At 47.8% G+C, this 17,021-nt stretch overlaps 2 protein-coding genes across 6 annotated transcripts in view; one reads left to right on the plus strand and one right to left on the minus strand.

The window, feature by feature from the left end:
* The window catches only part of LOC116842469 (peroxisomal leader peptide-processing protease), a 102,705-nt gene that overhangs the window by 3,559 nt on the left and 82,125 nt on the right, over window positions 1-17,021 (plus strand). The gene's annotated exons all lie outside the window — the stretch shown is intronic.
* LOC116842473 (ion transport peptide-like) overlaps window positions 7-17,021 on the minus strand; it is a 65,787-nt gene continuing 48,772 nt past the window's right edge. For 3 of the 5 annotated variants that reach the window (XR_004377727.1, XR_004377729.1, XR_004377728.1), the window contains exons 2-4: window positions 5,978-6,402; window positions 3,363-4,130; window positions 7-2,094 (exon numbers count right to left, since the gene is read on the minus strand). Coding sequence is in view for 2 of the 5 variants with exons in the window: in XM_032811743.1 (XP_032667634.1) it covers window positions 4,010-4,130; window positions 5,978-6,402 (546 nt within the window). In the remaining 3 variants the exon portion in view is untranslated. The remainder of the gene's footprint in view (window positions 2,095-3,362; window positions 4,131-5,977; window positions 6,403-17,021) is intronic. The other 2 variants (XM_032811743.1, XM_032811744.1) reach the window with 2 other exon arrangements.

Raw genomic sequence — 17,021 nt, forward strand, 5'->3', positions numbered from 1 at the left:
TCTCTCTCTCTCTCTCTCTCTCTCTCTCTCTCTCTCTCTCTCTCTCTCTCTCTCTCTCTCTTGCTTTCGCTCTTCCCCTCTCTCTCTCTCGGTTAGGTACGCGCGCTAATACTTTGCTTCGCTATATGTTGCTTATAACTTAAGAACGTGAAAAAATAAATAAATACTACGCGTCTTTATATGCACGACCGACTCCGTTCGAGCGAGACGCCGACTGCACGAAGAAAAATACACACGTGTGAAAAGCTCACGGACGTTGCCCGTGTGTCCGGCAAATAAATTACAAGAAGGTCTCGTTCCTTCGTTTTTTTTTCTTATTTCTCTACCCCTCTCTCTCTCTCTCTCTTTCTCTCTCTTACTCCTCGACGACTTCGCTTTCGAGAATGCTCACGCGTGCCGGCATTACTAATATATTCGATTCTCACAATTGAACGTCGTGTGTATCGCTCGCATTGCCAGCGTGTCTCTTCCAGCGTGCGGTGCGATCACCCGGGCGGAGGCGTCGCCATATGTCGCAATGATAACAACAATAATTCTGCTATGAGAATAATAATATTAATAATAATTATATATATATATATATATATATATACATATATATATATATATATATATATATATAATGCGGTCGGGATTCTCGAGTGACCGATGGATTTTTGATCTGATATCTCCGATGACGCTCGCTCGAGAGAAGAAGCATTTAGCCGAAAGAAAAGGGAGATCTCGTCTCTCGAATATTCGTCAGGATTCACGAGTACGCGTCCGTTACTTCGCAATTACTTTCCTCGCGACGTTACGTGACGTAGTATAGTGAAGGTTTTGCACAATTTCGCAGACTATCAGTGTGGCCTCACTCGTCTATCGCGCGCAATTATTCGGATACGATAAACGACCGAGGGTTCAATCATCAACTAAATAATAAACAGATGAGAACAGATGAGAACAGCGATAATAATAATAAAAAATAACCGTGCCATTACATACATACATGTATATATTATATATATACACATATATATATATAGTAATCGAATAATATTAATAATAATAATATAGATTACCATTACTATTACATAATAATGAGTGACGACGATTAACGTTAATAATTATAATAATTATAATAATTATAATAATTATAATAATGATTAATCGAATAAAAACGTGGCGTAGCGCGCAAGAGCGCGGATATTTTATCGACTAGAATTCGTATGGATTTTTGCTGTGTATACGCGTTCGTGTGTATGGCTCGATCCGCATCGTTTTGCTTGTGTCTCGTGTCTCGTTATTTAGTGTGCTATTGTTTTGCGCTTCGTTCTTCACCGTGCGTGTCAGATAACGACGCGACTCACCGCGAAAGACTGGCGCCTCTCTCTCTCTCTCTCTCTTTCTTTATCTCTCTTGCTTTCCTTCTGTATCTTTGCCTCAAACATTCCGTCGTCCTCCATTCATACTCTCTCATCGCGCCGCCGATACCTGTCGGTGGTAATACCGAGACGTCCACGATAATACACCCTAGAGTAAGCTAAGCGACGCTCGGACCACGCGACGGACAACCGTACGTTTCGCGAACGCGACCGGTGTATGCGCGTTCCTCTTCGGTCTTCTTCATCGGCCTATCCTCGACCACGCGATGAACGTTGCAGCTGACACCTTGCGTCACTATCACGCCGGCTGATCGTCGTATCGAGACGGCGGCTTCGCGTCGGTGATCACTCCGCGTCCATGACTTTTGCAGCTGGAGCTCTTCGGAATCTCGTCACTTGTCGCTCCTCCTCGAAGACAAGGAGACCAAGCGTTCTTCGTCGACCTCTTCGCATATGTCCGTGCAGTGTGCACCGTGTGCATGTGTGTTGTGTACGTGCGTATATGTGTGCGTGTGTGTAGGTATTTATTTACGGGTGTGCGTGGTTTCTCTCTCTCTCTCTCTCTCTCTTTCTCTCATCCCTTCGTGGTGCGGCGCGTCGTTGCTCCGACTTGTATTCCGTTTACTTGCGACCTAGGTACTCGACCATCTCCTGGAGTCTGTCCTTCTCGTCCTCAAGCAGCAGCACTTGCATGCAGCTCGTAAAGTATGCTGTGCTGAAGCAGTCTTGCCTGTGGTGCGGCAACAGATCGAGAACAGAAAGATCGATCGGTTAGACGGTTACTACGCAGCAACAGTAGTTAGTAGTGGCCACTGACACTCGGTGTCGGTGATTTTATGTGTATTCACGAGACCTGCTCGTCGGCATTATTCCGATAGGTTTACAACCGCGTGAGATCGAGTTCCGATTTCTCGCGAGTCGACAAGCACCAGCGGAGTCGTTCTTACACGCGCTTGTCAGTTGTAATTTGCAAGTGGAGGAACGTAGTGGAAAACAACGTCTTACTAATCTTGAGCAATGGACAATTACGCCGAATAGACTATTCTTTTAATGTGGATTTATGACAAGTGAACTGTATTAAGCTGGATAGTGAATTTAGATACAGCTCGATTACGCGTCGTTGCTATTCAAAAATTTCATTTTCAAAAATTTCAAGAGCTTTAGAATCAAAGACTTGACAAAATTTGACAATTTTATCTCTCGTATAGATCAGATGTTCAAACATTTGATAATTATATACATATGTACGATATTGTGCTCCGTATCGATATGTAGGTAAATTTTGGCGAGGGACGAACAGATCTGTGAATGATCAGCAATTGTTAGTACGTTAGATGAGAATACGTGTGGAAAGGTACCGACTCTATCGCACTCTACATCGCATTGGCAAAAATTCATAGACTAGCATATGCAGAGTGCGTGAAACATTTTGTTTACTTGGAAAACCGCTCAAAAATACGAGAAATTGCAAAAATATCAAAAATCCCAAAATCGCAGGCGCCGCCACCTAAAAAAGACATAGCCCTGCGTCGTTCTGCGCCCTCTTTCACCGTTCGCCATTCTGTAGAAAACAGCGCTGCAAAAAATGTCGGGCAAAAACACTCGCCTCAAAAACACTCGTATAGAGTGTGTCGAAAAATAGGCGGAAAAAACAGCCGTAAACACGAGGGATTAGGTACACGCGAGTACGAATTTTGAGGTATCGGATGTGCCAGATGTATGTACGAGATGATGCGTGTGTCACGTCGTCAGAGCAATGCTGCACTTTTCTCAAGTCAAATGCGAGCGATAATCATACGTTTGTGAACGTTCGTACGTGATTCTTCTCAAGATACGCGTCTCGCGCAATTGTGTGCCCGCACTCGCTGAAATCGACGAGCTCTTCGCTCGTCTCTTCAACCGCGACAAATTCCAATTCGCGCTCCATCGAACGCTCCTTGCAATCTGTTTGCTTTCTGTTGCAGCATCACTCGTTGGTATAAGCATGCGCAGAATTACCTAATCTCTCGTACTCATTATGCCGATGTGAGGAGATCTATAATACACGCGGTTATATTCGTCCAAGTGGTGGCATCCAAATGCAACGTAAACGTAATTTAAAGTGATGGCAAAATCAAGACAAGGTACAAAGCGGAAGTCCGCGCGTCAACTCGTGAAGCCGATTTTCGGACAAGTTCAAACTTACTCGCGAATTGCAGCCGATAATGCGGTCAAATTTGGTGCGTTTATACACTTGAAATCGGCAAGTGAGGTATTGGCGTTTCCCTTGCGTTCTTTCTGTCATGTCGAAATCGGACCGTCGCGCTCTTACCGATCTCTTATCGCTTATTATCGATCCAAAACTTTTGACTGAAAGCACCGCCGTAGTACACATAATCTTTACGCACGTGTCTCGCGTAATTAAAATTCTGTTATTCAAAATTCTCCCGAAAGTCACTTCTCTTTGATAAATACTATCTTTTCGCGGACGTCTACGTGATTTCCAAACATTCGCGTATTCTCAAACGTGTCGGGACAAGGAGAGAATAGACGAGGAAGGATAACGGAGGGCAAGCGGGCACGGTTAGTTCGTTATACACGAAAAGCGGAGAAAAGAAAAGGAAGGCGCATAAGGAGAAATCATAAACTAAAAACAAACAAGCTACCTAAACCCCAGGATCGGCTCCGTGGAGTTGTTTGATCCACATTTGGATTTTCTCCACCTCGTCCGATAGCAGCAGCACATCTAGGCATCCTTTAAAGTAGTCCGTCGTGAAACAATTCTTCCTGCAAACATTTGGAAAAGAATATGGTGAATCGTGAGTCAACGCCATTGACCTCGCCGGCGGCTCGTGAGCCCTGGAAATCCCGAAGAATGCGTCAAAAATGATCGCAAACACTCTCGTCACGTAACAATTCTACTTCCTACAATCGCACACTATGATTAGACTGCGTTTATGATTCAGTAAATTCCTTCGCGGATAGGGTGGACGCGTCGATCAATCGCCATTTACACTCATATCCGTTTCTATATTAAATCAAACGGCACAATCGTATCTCCTTCTTTTGAAAACAATTAAAAAGTCGTCGCTACCAATTCAACGTGATGTCGTACACGGGGAAAATGTTACTGTAAAAATGACTACAAAATTCTCGTCATCTTGGACCATACAGAATTATGACCGAAATTATTGTACATTTGTTCAAAATTGTCAGCAAACATGGATGCGCGACTTCTTAGTATTTCTACATCGAGAGAAAAATATCTAACAAATAAAAAAATATTTATTCGACGGGTGCTAATAACATATTTGATTGTACTAATATAAGATACTTTTCAAAGAAGAAGATGCACATTTTTTTCATAAAGGCAACTGTTTCTTCTATTTAAATCAAAGAATATAAATTTAAGTAAATATATCACTAGTACCCACCGAATAAATAATTTTCTCATTTTTTAGATACTTTTTTCTCTCAGGGTATTTAGGGAAAAGTATATGTTTGATAAATTTCTCAAATACTCCACTTCTAACGATTCGCCGAGGCATCCACCCTCCACCACGTCGCGAATTCTCCACATAAGGGCGCAGGTGAATTTTTTCGAAATTTAAGGCGCGCACACGGCAGGCGTGCTCTCGAGCTAGACGTCAATCCTTCTCTCTCTCCCTTTTTCGCGTTGAACCCGTTTGCCAATACAATGGCTCTTTCGAGACGGCCGTTAAGCGGCTTAACGCGGCACGGCACAAACGGCAGGTAGCGGCGGATGTGCGTTGGCATTCGCTCGCGCGAGCTATAAATAGAAGAGAAATCTCATTCCATTTCGATACACGTGCCGACGTGCGGAGAACGCGCGAGCGCACGGGATATTCGCGTGTATGCGGCGGTGGCAGCACCGAGAGATCGGAGCACGTGTGCGCGTACAAAGGTATATCCGCGCGTCCGTCCACCTTGGCCGTTGTTCAGCAGACTGCCGCCGCCGCCAGCCACCACTGTCGGCGCCGTCGACATTTTTGAAGGTAAAAATCACACGGCGGAAGTCGTTTGCGACTTTTCTCTCCACGCAACCGCTCTCTTTTGCCTTCGCGCCTTCTAACTCCCGGCGGATGAAGCTTGAAAAGGTATCTCGGAGCGAAGTGTCGCGTTCTGGGATAGCTAAATTAATTCTTCCCTTCTTTTTGTAAGATCAGTGAAAGTAATGGAGATTAAACGAAGATATTAGAACCGAATAAATATGGTTGTATTTTTAGATCTCAGTATACGGGCCGGATAAGTATAATGACGAGTCATTATCAATCACCCGATTCTTGCTGGAAACGATCGTTCACTCGTGTCCGGTCTTATTCGTTTTAATGAGTTTTGAGGTACATCGTGAAAATTACTAATTCAACTGGACGACATCCGGTTACGTCATTTCAAATGAACGCGAACGTTCGTGCGTTATCACGGAAAGGAACAATTATGAGCGACGACGAGTGTCTCGTCCTCCCGACTCGATCTATGCTGAATATACGAAGCGGTTCGGAAAAACGGCACCGCGCGCGCACAAACTCCGACTCTTTTTCTGCGAAAGTAAACGAGTCCGCGCGCGCAACACCGAACGTATCATCGCTACTCGAGTCATCGTTGATAATTACTTGCAAAGCATGTGCAACTGCGGCTCTCGGAAGAGGTTGTAGCAGTCTTCGCAAATGCGGTCCAAACGGGCGAAGATGCTCTTGTCGTACACGCCCTTGCATTGGATGTCGAAGAAGGATCTTTTGCTCAGGGGATGGCCGTTGAGGGTGCGTGCGTCCGTCAGGTTGATGCAGGACGATATTAGCAGGAACGTCAGCGACCACGTGAAGACAGACAGCAGAATCGGAGTAGACGACGCCGACAACGATCTCGACGACGAGGACGACGCCGTTGACGGTGACGACGACGTCGCCGACGATAGCGGCGACAACGACGTCGACGACGGTAGCGTCGAGTGCGAAGAGTGATACGCGGCCGACGGGTACATGGCGAACTCGTTGGACGACGACGACGACGACTGAGAGCTTTGTTGGCGATGAATCATCTGAAAAAAGAAAAGGAAAAAGAATTAGACCGTAATTCTCTCCTTTCTCATCCAATAGGAAATTTCGTCTCTTAAGACTGTCGGTCGATCGTTCTAGGATTCGTTAGAGGATAGAGTCATTTGCCCGCCAAAGCGATATTTATGCGATGGAGATGACTCGAGTCGGAGTTGGGACATTTTCCGCAATTTGTAGAAGCGAGTGAGAGAGAACCTGCAGCGTATTTCGTCGTTTCAGTTTTAGAATTGCTCTCTCACTCTCACTCACGTCATCCCCAAAAATGGCTGAAAGTGCCAAAAATGGCACTGAAAGTGCTATACTTATAACTGATATCAATGATTGATTCACTTTAAGAGAGTTGGCGAAGTGCGAGTATCAAGTGAAATGTTCCAAGTAATTTTTTCACCATTTTATATCGTATATTTATATGAAAAAAACTCGCGAAAAATAGTCATTATCTTCTAGGAACTCTAAGTTAATTCCAAATCAGGCTCTTGCCATGTTCTGAGGAAGTTCAGAACATTGACAGCTAATGAATCGCGGATCGAGCATCGTCCTTTGTGACGTTCACCTTGGGATTTCCCGAGTTTACCCCGAGTTTCCTCGTTTATGGGAAAATTCTCACACTAGATTAGCTAAATCATTAATTTCGTCTTTCCAAATATTCGGTTCTTTTTTACATAATAATGAATCTATTCTTAATTGATTTCAATTAACTTTACTGAATTTTCTCCGGGGGAGAGGGGGTTATTGTTACAACCCTTAAATGTGCACAGGCAAAATAAACACGTGTCTCTTATTTTCAGTTGCTCCATATTTCCGAAGCTCAAAATTGAGGAGAACCACCTCCACGTGTTGTCAATTCCATTATTTTATTGGTATCTTTGTAGTCGTTTGTTTGTTCCGTGTACAAAAATGGTATTAAAAATGTACATGGTCTTTTATACGGGGATGACGGATCTGTGCTCTTACTAAATATCCATTAATTTACTTGTACTTCTGTACGCTATTTTATAAACGTGACGAAAATCGCCGACACTCCTCTCATTAAAAAAAGGGCGTGTTTCCTTTTATTATCTTTTACTTATGTCAATTCTATTTCTCCCAATTAGACCGTTTCCACGCGCTCGAGCGACGAGGTCGGAACGGTCCGAGGGGGGGAAGCGACTTTTAAAAAATACGACTCGGCCGAGAGAAACCGGGAACCTGACTTCGCGCAAGTCGTCAGCGGGACCGCGAGAGAGCGCGAGATCGCTCGTTGTATACGTAACGACGGGCATACGTTTGGATATACCAATATACCCTATCACCTTCTCCCTTTCTCTCCCTCCCTCCCTCTCTCCTTTTCTCTGTCTCTTTCCCCCCCTCTCTCCCCCTCCACCTCCCGCTCTTCCTCCGGCTTTCTGCTACGACCGGCCCGACCTGCACACGGGTAGAGATGTAAAGCAACTCTTAACCAGTCCTGCAGCAGTCGCTGTGAATGGACCACACGCAGGTAGGCCCCACCTGTAAACGTCCTCAACCGACAACTTCATTAACGGGGGCCCCAGTGCACGATCCACCACGAGGGGGCCTTCCTTTCTCGCTCTCTTTCTTCTCGCCCTCTCTTTCCTTCCACCACCCTCTCTTCTCTCTCTCTCTCACTCTCTGTCTCTGTCTCTTTCTCTCTCGCTCTTTATCTCTCTCTTCGTCCGTATCATCATCCCATCCTCGCTCATCCCACCGCCACCTGCACACGAGGAGAGCGTTTCGCCCGGTTCTTCTTTTTTCGGAACATAATCACCGCTCCCGGGTGGGATCTTATTTTTAGCCGCGGACGATTCTCGGAACTCTCTCGCAACCGCTCTTCTCTATATATCGGCGCCTCCACCTGGTAATTGGCCGCAGGCCGATAATTTGCCCCCAAAGTCGCCCGCGGATCCCGAGATCGTTAAGACACCCCCCTCCTCCCCTCATTCTTTCTCTCTTCTTTTCTCTTCTCTTCTCTCTCTCTCTCTCTCTCTCTCCGTCTCTCTGTAAGGATTCCCAAAGGCGAGCACCCGCGACAGACTGGACACGTTCCAAGATCTGTCTCGTTTCTCTTCGGAGATCGACTTTCTTAGAATGGTCGGTGTGAACTGCGATCGGCGGCTTTGTCTCAAAGAGAGGTCCGAGGACCGTTCTCCTTGCTTAATTCTCTCCTCCCCACTAGATCCTCTTAATTGCGACTCAATTGATTTTGTTGGATTTGGGAATCCGCTACTCATCCCTCCCAGCAGCCTTCGCGTAATAGAAATGACTTTCTAACTAAGATCATTGGGCATGTAATAGATCCAATTGCGCCGCAACTACTATCTCCGTGTGGTCTCCCACAGATAGTAACTTCAGAGTATCGTCAACACGATCAATTCTTTTGAATACTCGACAAGTTAAATTTTTAAATTAGATACATGTGAGCTGATTTGTATCATATGTCGTGACACAATGTAAGAGCAATCGTTCTTCGTGGTACACCGACTGATTTTCCGTCCAAGAATTACGCCCCTCCACATCGCGCGTCTTAGATTGTGTTTAGCGTTTCAAATTAAATCTGTCGAGAGGCAGATTCGTCGCCGTTCAGCCGTATCTTTGCAATGGAATATAGTGCGTATCAGAATGGCCCGCGCAAAATCAATGGATCGAATCGACACGGTTAAAATTAATCCAACTGACTGATGTGACACGCTCGTATCGTCAATTCAATACTTATATAATCGATAGGACGCGTAAAATAATGTCTTGCTTGAGTTATAGTTAAACGACAGGACATGCAGTTATCGCGTCCCGCAAAATACATAAACAAATTGATACTTTCTGAAATATAAAACAAATTGCTCTATTATATAGAGCGTTGCTTCGTACTCATAAGAGAGATCTATTCCGGAGAGAGAGAAGGAGAGCGCATAATTTTACATTTGATGAAATAATTCAATGAACGCGCTTCGATTCGTGCGCGCCTTTGGCTGCCCGCCGTGGGTCAAAGTGGCAGCGTACGAACACCCGTCAATTAAGTGTCAAGTGGGATTTGTTCGAGTAAACACGTATTCTCCATCGCGTTTCTTTCGTCTCGAAGAGGAGAGAGCGAAAAAGACGCGGTGGTCGTGCAGGTTCGGCGCGTTCATAAGTCTCCCCCGACTTTATCCTCATCGCGACTCCTCTCTCTTTCTCTCTCTCGCTTTGCCTCCGCTGGGAAACCAACCGGGATTTACACGTGTGAGAAAATCTGGGAGGACCGAAACGCGGGACGCGTAAAGGCGCCATAAATTAGAGCCAGTTGCACCGGTACATTTTAAAGTTCGGGAACACGAGGGACTTAACTTTCGGCTTGGCCCCGATTCCGGTAATGGCGCGGCCGGGCGCCCGGCCGTGTCGGCCGGGTTTAAGCCCGCGTGATCTTATCTTAAATTTCGCGATGCATTGACAACCGGACCACACAGAGGCATAAAGTACACCGATATATGCGCGCCGCGAGGCGAGGGGCGAGGCGAGGCGTCGCTCGCCTCTGACACGACCGAGCCGTAATTGAGCCGGCTTATGTAAAAAGAGAAGAGAAGAAGAGAGAGAAAGAAAGAGAGAGAGAGAGAGAGAGAGAGAAGAAAAAAGAAAAAAACGGTAAACGCACGGGTCCCGGGCGGGCATGATCTCACGAGGCGAAACATTCGACTTACTTACAGGCAGATTACATTATATTTTGCACCGGCGGACGGCGCGAGAACCTGCCGGCCGTTCCGTAAGGGTCCGTCGTGTCCCGACGTGTAAGTAATGGCGCTTTTTAACCGGCGATGTAGCGCGCGTACGGCCGCGGTTATGAAGGTATCGCCGGACGATAACGCGTCGCAACGATTCCCCGTAGCTCGTCGTAATTTACAGGTTGGAATCGGTCATCGGTTAATAAAGCGAGGCAGCGCCTCCCGCGACCGACACGCTCGAGGAGTCGTTCTCTTTGCGGGGATGCGGACTTTTAGCGGAAACTTCACTTCTAATCTCTCGTAGAGCTCGTGGTAGACTGTCGTTTTCTCTCACTCCTCTTTGATTGGATTAACCAATTTCTAGAAATATGAACGAACCCAAAACGAAACTAAACGAAACAGAAGCTGTTCAAATTTTCAACAAGATTTCTGGTTAACGCAAAAGATTACGCAAAATTCCACACATTTTTATTATAAAAATCCCGAATCTGTACACATTGCTTCCGAGTGATAGATATAAAAGAAACAGCTCGATTAAGACTCAAAGAGCAGACGATGCTCAATCGTCGATATCGTGAATAGATCGAGCAACTGGAAATATTCGTAACTTGCAGAGGCTGCAACTTCTAGGAGCGCAAGTTTCGACTCGACACGCATAAGAGACAAGCACCTTACGCGTACGCTACATAAAGGAAGGTGGAATACGCGAAGGGTGGTACGATGTGGCGGACAAGCGCGGAAAGGGGAGGAGAGGGAGAGAAAGAAAGAGAGAGAGAGAGAAAGAGGGGGAGAGAGAGAGCGCGAAAGCGTGCCGAGGCGTGCGCGGGGGGTGCGCGAAGGAAGAAAAAGTCAATGGAGACCAGTTGCTCGATAGGTGAGGTCTCTCCTCGACTCGGCCACGCACAGGTGTGCAATCTGCGAGGCTTCTTTGGCAAAAAGCCACACGCTCTCTTCGATACTGCCCCGCGGCGGCTCGTTCGCGCACGGTATACAGGGTGTCCCGCAGCGCTCGTGCTTCCCATGAACCGTAAAGCAGGAATTTTTGTGAAAAATACTGGCGACTGTATGACAAAGAGAGAGAAAGAGAGGGAGATGTAAATCAGGATTGAGGTGGACGCGAATGTTAGAAGTGACAGTTGCCTCTTCTGACCAAGACCAACCAATATTTTTCAAGGTATCGATATTTATCAGTACCTGGCATCGTGCCTTCACTCGCCGTTCGATTCAAACGAGCTGTCAATTTGTTATCGACGTTGAAGAGTGAGATTAAATTTAGAAATTTCTGCCTGAGGCGACTTCGTCGTGCTCAAGCGTCGCGTTACGATTATTTGCGAGTGAACGTGAAGATCGTTTGCGCGATGGATCCCTGAAGTAAACATTGCAAAATTATCGGCGACAACGATCCCCGACTCTCGGCTTTGATCTCCAATTTTGGGATACCACGGCTTCTAATCCACCGGAAACTTCGCGGTTACGAGACCGTACGACGTTCAAGCGCAGCTTACAACCGCTGTCAGGAGGCGCGAAGGAGGACGTGGTGATGTGGGTGCGCGAATATCGAGAAGGTTGCATGACCAGGATGAGGTATATTGCAGGATTTCGCGAGTCGTTCGCCGCAACAAGCGGCGTATCGAGTCGTGTATTTGTGAGATTGTGCGGCGATTCTCGCGCGTGGAGATTCGCAATATCGAGCCGCGTGAGAATTCGCAGCGGGCACGAACGAGGCCTCGACGTCGCTGAAACGTCGATTGTCGCGTTTGCATAAACAGCTACGTCCCGAGGCGATCAACAAGGCGACACGAGATACACACGATAATAATCCTCGCGCGCAAATCTCGCGAATGATCTCTAAGTGGAAATTTCGTCGCGCGAATTTAGACAAAGTAATATTTTCTTGCCTCACGAATAAAAATGACTGTGTACCCGAATATCATCGTAAGTATAAAAAATTTACCTAAAATATACGGAGAGAAATTATTCAATAAAAAATTTACAATCGAATATTTCCGATCAAAGTACCCTTGAATTTGTGTATCCAATCAGGAAACATCGAAAAACTCGGTTCACTCACTATATAGAGATAACTTCTTTTCGATGAAATTTCAATAATATTCCTGAAAGAGAATAAATATTCCTTTTGAGTAAATGGATTTTTCTCAAATTTGCGATAAGTGTATTATCAGATTATTATTATCAAGAAAATATTCTTTACTGAAGGTAAGCAAAGTAAGAAAGAAGCAAAGTAAACCAATCGCTTTTCTTAACTGTAGAACGACACTTTCCTCTGTTCAATTTTGCTGAGCTCGCGCGATCATCCCTCTCCTCCAAACGGAGAAATCGATCTATCCTCGACGCAGCTCGTGCGCCTCGTCCGGGGCGGGAATAATTTTCGGTTGTTTCTTTATTGCGCGACGGCGTTCCAATTAGTGGCGCGCGTTAACGAGATCGTCGAGCGACACGCCTCTAATTTCCCCGCGGACGGGCCCCGGACGAATTCCGAGGGACTCGCACGGAAATGGAGTTCTCGTCGAGAGGAGGCTCTCCCTCCCTCTCCCTCCCTCTCTCTCTCTCTCTCTCTCTCTCTCTCTCTCTCTCTCTCTCTTTCTCTCTCTCTCTCTTCCTCTGCGACGGAATGCGACGGAGCGCGAAAATGTCTTCTCGCGTACTCACGGAGGGCGGACGGTCTCCTCCCCCCTCTGTGTCGTATCGCACGTCGGTCCCAAACATCCGGAACAGTCGCGCCGAATCTAATCTCGATCCCCGATCGCGCGGGCAGAGTCAACGACCCCGGCTGCTCGCGCGGGGCCCGCCTCGTCGTCGTCGCGGTGACATTAAGAAGATCGGTGGGGCCTCAAAGCGAAGCGCGCACGTATGCGTGCGTGCGTGCATGCGCGCCTGTCATTACCTGGAGAGAAACATAAAGCGGGAAACGACGTAGGGAGCGGCTTTCGGCGCTTCATACGAGTCGGAGGAGCGGTGACTTCTTTAAAAAAGTCGCCGCCCGAAGTCCGCGGGGCCTTTCCGCAAAAAGGCCGAGCCATCGCGGCTCACAGAGGGATAAGAAGCGGCGAAACGCGTGCAATTACCGAAACGCGCGGCTCGGGAGAAGACGAAGAGGAGCGTCCGCGTGTGTCCTGCACGCTCGAGGGCAAGCGAGCGAGACAAGCGAGAGGAACAGAAAAAGAGAGAGAGAGGGGGAGGGAGAGAGAGAGAGCGAGATTGGGTCTCAGGGGTGGAGAACGGGCCCGGTCTGCGGGAGGGAGAGGAGATGGCGAAGCGGCTGGTCGGTCGTGTCGAAAGGGGTAAGGGAGGAGAGAGGAGAGGGAGAGAAGCAGGGAGATGCCACGAGGGCCCCGAAGCCCGCGCGGCGTATCGTTAGATGCATCGGCTCTCCTCGCCAGGTGGTCCTTTTCTCGTGCCGGATGACTCAATCGTGAGGAGTTGCCGGACGAGCTCGAGAAGGGGCCCCGCTGTAAGACCCCCGAGAGAAAGAGAAAAAGAGGAGAGAAAAAGAGAGAAAGAGCGAGAACGCGCGGCCGCCTCGTTTGCGATACGTATGGACAACGACGGCGCGCATACACACGGCACGGACAACACACCACAGTCACACCGTGAGTACGAGAGCGGTACGCACCACCACCGTGTGTGTCCGTTCAACGGTGTGGACCGCGCGCTCGTACATCGTCCGACAGTAATGACTGGCGCGCACGGCGGCACAGCCGGCGCGCGGAATCATTCCGGTCGGAGATAGTCGTCGGAGATATTTCTCGAGAAGTGCACGCGTCATATCGAGCTACGAAATTTACGCCCCTCGGAATACGGATCAACGGTGAGCCGCGCGTTAAGCGAACTCGAGCGTTAACCCGCGCGAGGTAAAAGCGCCAACGCGCTTTGCCTTAACCGCGGACATTCTTATCGTTTTGGCAACATGTATGTACATATAAAAAAACTTGAATGTTCGCACTTGAAGACCTAAACGAGAATGTCCAGGATTAGGCCCGGAAATTGGTACTTTCATTTGCCATATCCTTGGGTATTCAAAGGGTTGTCTCTCTTTCAAACTTTTTCTCCCTCGTTTCAGTTGCACTCGCTACGCTTTTCGTCTCTTTATCGTGTATACACAGAGGAAAAATATCTAAGAATTTGTAAATATTTATTTGATAAAGGTAGCAAGGAAATACTTAGTTGAATCTAAATTCTTTTATTTAACCAGAACAAATCACTGCTTTTATGAAAAACTAAGGTCGTAATGGTATCGTAAACCGTTCCACGCGCAATGCGCGTCATAAAATCAAAAGCAGTAAAAGGAGAGTCATGTTGCTTGCGTGATTGAAAATAAAGTACGAATAAAATTTAGAGTATTCGTGCGGTCAGCGTGTCTCAATAGCTCGCGCTGTAACCCACATACTGGCGACCGAGCATCGCATTGCGAAATCAATTTTCACCGATATCTCTATATTAAAACCGCACAAACTTTCTCAATTACACAATTGAACGAGCTTCGTGAGACGTTATTGTAGTCCGATGCGCGCACGGATTTGGCGAAAGAAGCCGTTCTTCCCTTCTCTCTCTTTCTCGCTGTTTTTCTGCCGACGCACACACGCGTGCCGCGGCGAGACGCACGCGCACACCAGCGGGCCTGTGGCTGGATCGCGGTTTTTTTTGCGCGCATGTATACTCGGAGACGGGAGAGAGAAAGAGAGAGAGAGAGAGAGAGAGAGAGAGACCCAAAGCGTAAGAAAGAGAGCGAGAAAAACGAGAAATAAAGATCAAAATGCCAAAGAGAGCCAAGAGGGTGAGAGAGGAGGGGCCCTCTAATTAGGCGGTCGGCCGCCGCCGCCGGTATACCATGTACCACATAATATATGCCATGTGATACGTGTGCTACACGCTATATACCGTTTGGCCGGAGGGAGAGAAGGGGGGCGAACGAGACGGAGACGAAAATACTGAGAGGGCGGCGGAACGAGGGGAGCCGCGAGAAAAAAAAAGAGAGAGAGGGAGGAGAGCAGAGAGAGAAAGAAGAAAAAGGGGGGTCGAGGCGGACTGTAAATCAAACGGCAACGAGGCACCCTCCTCTTAGGGCCTCACCGATCTCTTTGACGTTCAGAGACCTACCTGCCTCCTACCTACCTACCTACCTACCTACCTACCTACCTACCTACCTACCTACCTACCTACCACCTACCACCTACCACCTACCTACCTACCTACCTACCTACCTACCTACCTGCCTGCCTGCCTGCCTGCCTGCCTGCCTGCCTGCCTGCCTGCCTGCCTGCCTGCCTACCTGCCTGCCTACCTAACTACACATCTATCTACTATATGCATATGCACGCATACGTGTACGCGAGTAATAACGCGCGTATGCAAAACGCCTACCACCGTCGTGTGTGTACCTTCCTTCCTCTCTTATCCCCCTCTTCTTCCTCTTCTTCTCTATCTCTTCCATCATTTCCACCTCCTGCCGCGGTACGATTCGGGCCTTGGACGCAAACCCAAAGGGGTGTCGACGAGGATAACCGTCACGAATGATTTTTCACGGAGAAAAACATGTTATTAGAGACGCGGAGGGATGAGAGCAAAAGAATGAGAGGAGGAGAATGGGAAATCGCTCGTCTCTTTGGCCGGGAGCGTCGCAGCCGAGGCTTTGCGCGAGGTTACTCTGCTATACGCAGGGTGGTCTGGAGGTGGATGAATGGTCGCGTTCGCGTTTTTCCTCCACACGTGCTCTGCGAGAGCGTGTACGAGATCGTAGGGAAAGTGTCACGCGATAACTAGATAACAGCCGCCGCCGCCGTGTAATGAGATAAGGAGCTAATCCTGTCGATGACGCTTTACGTATCTCCATGAAGCGTGGAGGTTTCGCCGGAAGGGAAATTGTATTCGCACGTATTCGAAAGTCGTGGGGAAGGATGTACTTAAATCTGAATCGCGCCTCGCCGCGCGGCGTTACGCACAGTGCAATGTGTCGCGGCCACCTATCGCCGTGGATTTCTCCGAACGAAATGTCGCGAAGGTGTATCATTATCGAGCACCGCGCGATTAGCTCCAAGAGTTACCGCGGCCTGAGCAAGAAACGGCCGGGGAATTCGCACGCGATTTGTACTTTATAGTGATATTTTATCGTAATTTTATCTAGACGGTTCCATCACTTTTATTTCTGCTCACACTTTCACGCGCGCGCTCGCGAGAATAGCGTAACAGCGAGCAAAGCTTGTCGCAACTCTTTTTTTCTCTTGTTTCTTTCCCTTTTCTTCTTAATTTTTCTATTAAAACAAAATTGATGTTAAAAACGCATACCCAAGACATTCGCAAACCACTTTCGCGAATGACGATCTGTTATCGGCCAATCGAAATCATCAACCAGGCATTCATTCCGTTCTAATGTCTGCTCGATCGGGAGGTCAAGTCGTACACGCACGGCGCAGAGAACTCGTCTCCGATGAGAGGAGATCGAGACAAAAATTCGGATGACAGACTCTGTGACGAAGGCTGTCAGTGGGGGGAGGGGTCTCCCATCGAGGCCACTGCCAATTATTTTCGTGGTAACAAGTCGGGGAAGAGGAAGAGAGAGTGAGCGAGTGAGTGACTGAACGTATGAGTGAGAGAGTGAGAAAGAGAGGGAGAGAAGAGGGGCAGAGAGAAAAGGCGAACCCGCCTCGTTATACACCACCACGCGAGAAGCAGGCAGCACCAGGCACCGTGGCGGAATCAATGACGTCAATCGCCCGCGATAATTATATAAGGACGGTTCTATTGGTCTTTGTCGACCTCAGCGTGCGCGCGCGAGATGATTAAGTGCTAAGCAATTCCGGTCTTCGGACCCATTAACCGAACGCGGGATTTTTCGCGAGAAGAGAAAGAGAGAGAGAGAGAGAGAGAGAGAGAGAGAGAGAGAGAGAGAGAGAGAG

Source organism: Odontomachus brunneus, unplaced genomic scaffold (assembly GCF_010583005.1).
Source record: "Odontomachus brunneus isolate Ranch 3 - 2012 unplaced genomic scaffold, Obru_v1 Obru_scaffold_025, whole genome shotgun sequence".
NCBI classification, from domain to species: domain Eukaryota; kingdom Metazoa; phylum Arthropoda; class Insecta; order Hymenoptera; family Formicidae; genus Odontomachus; species Odontomachus brunneus.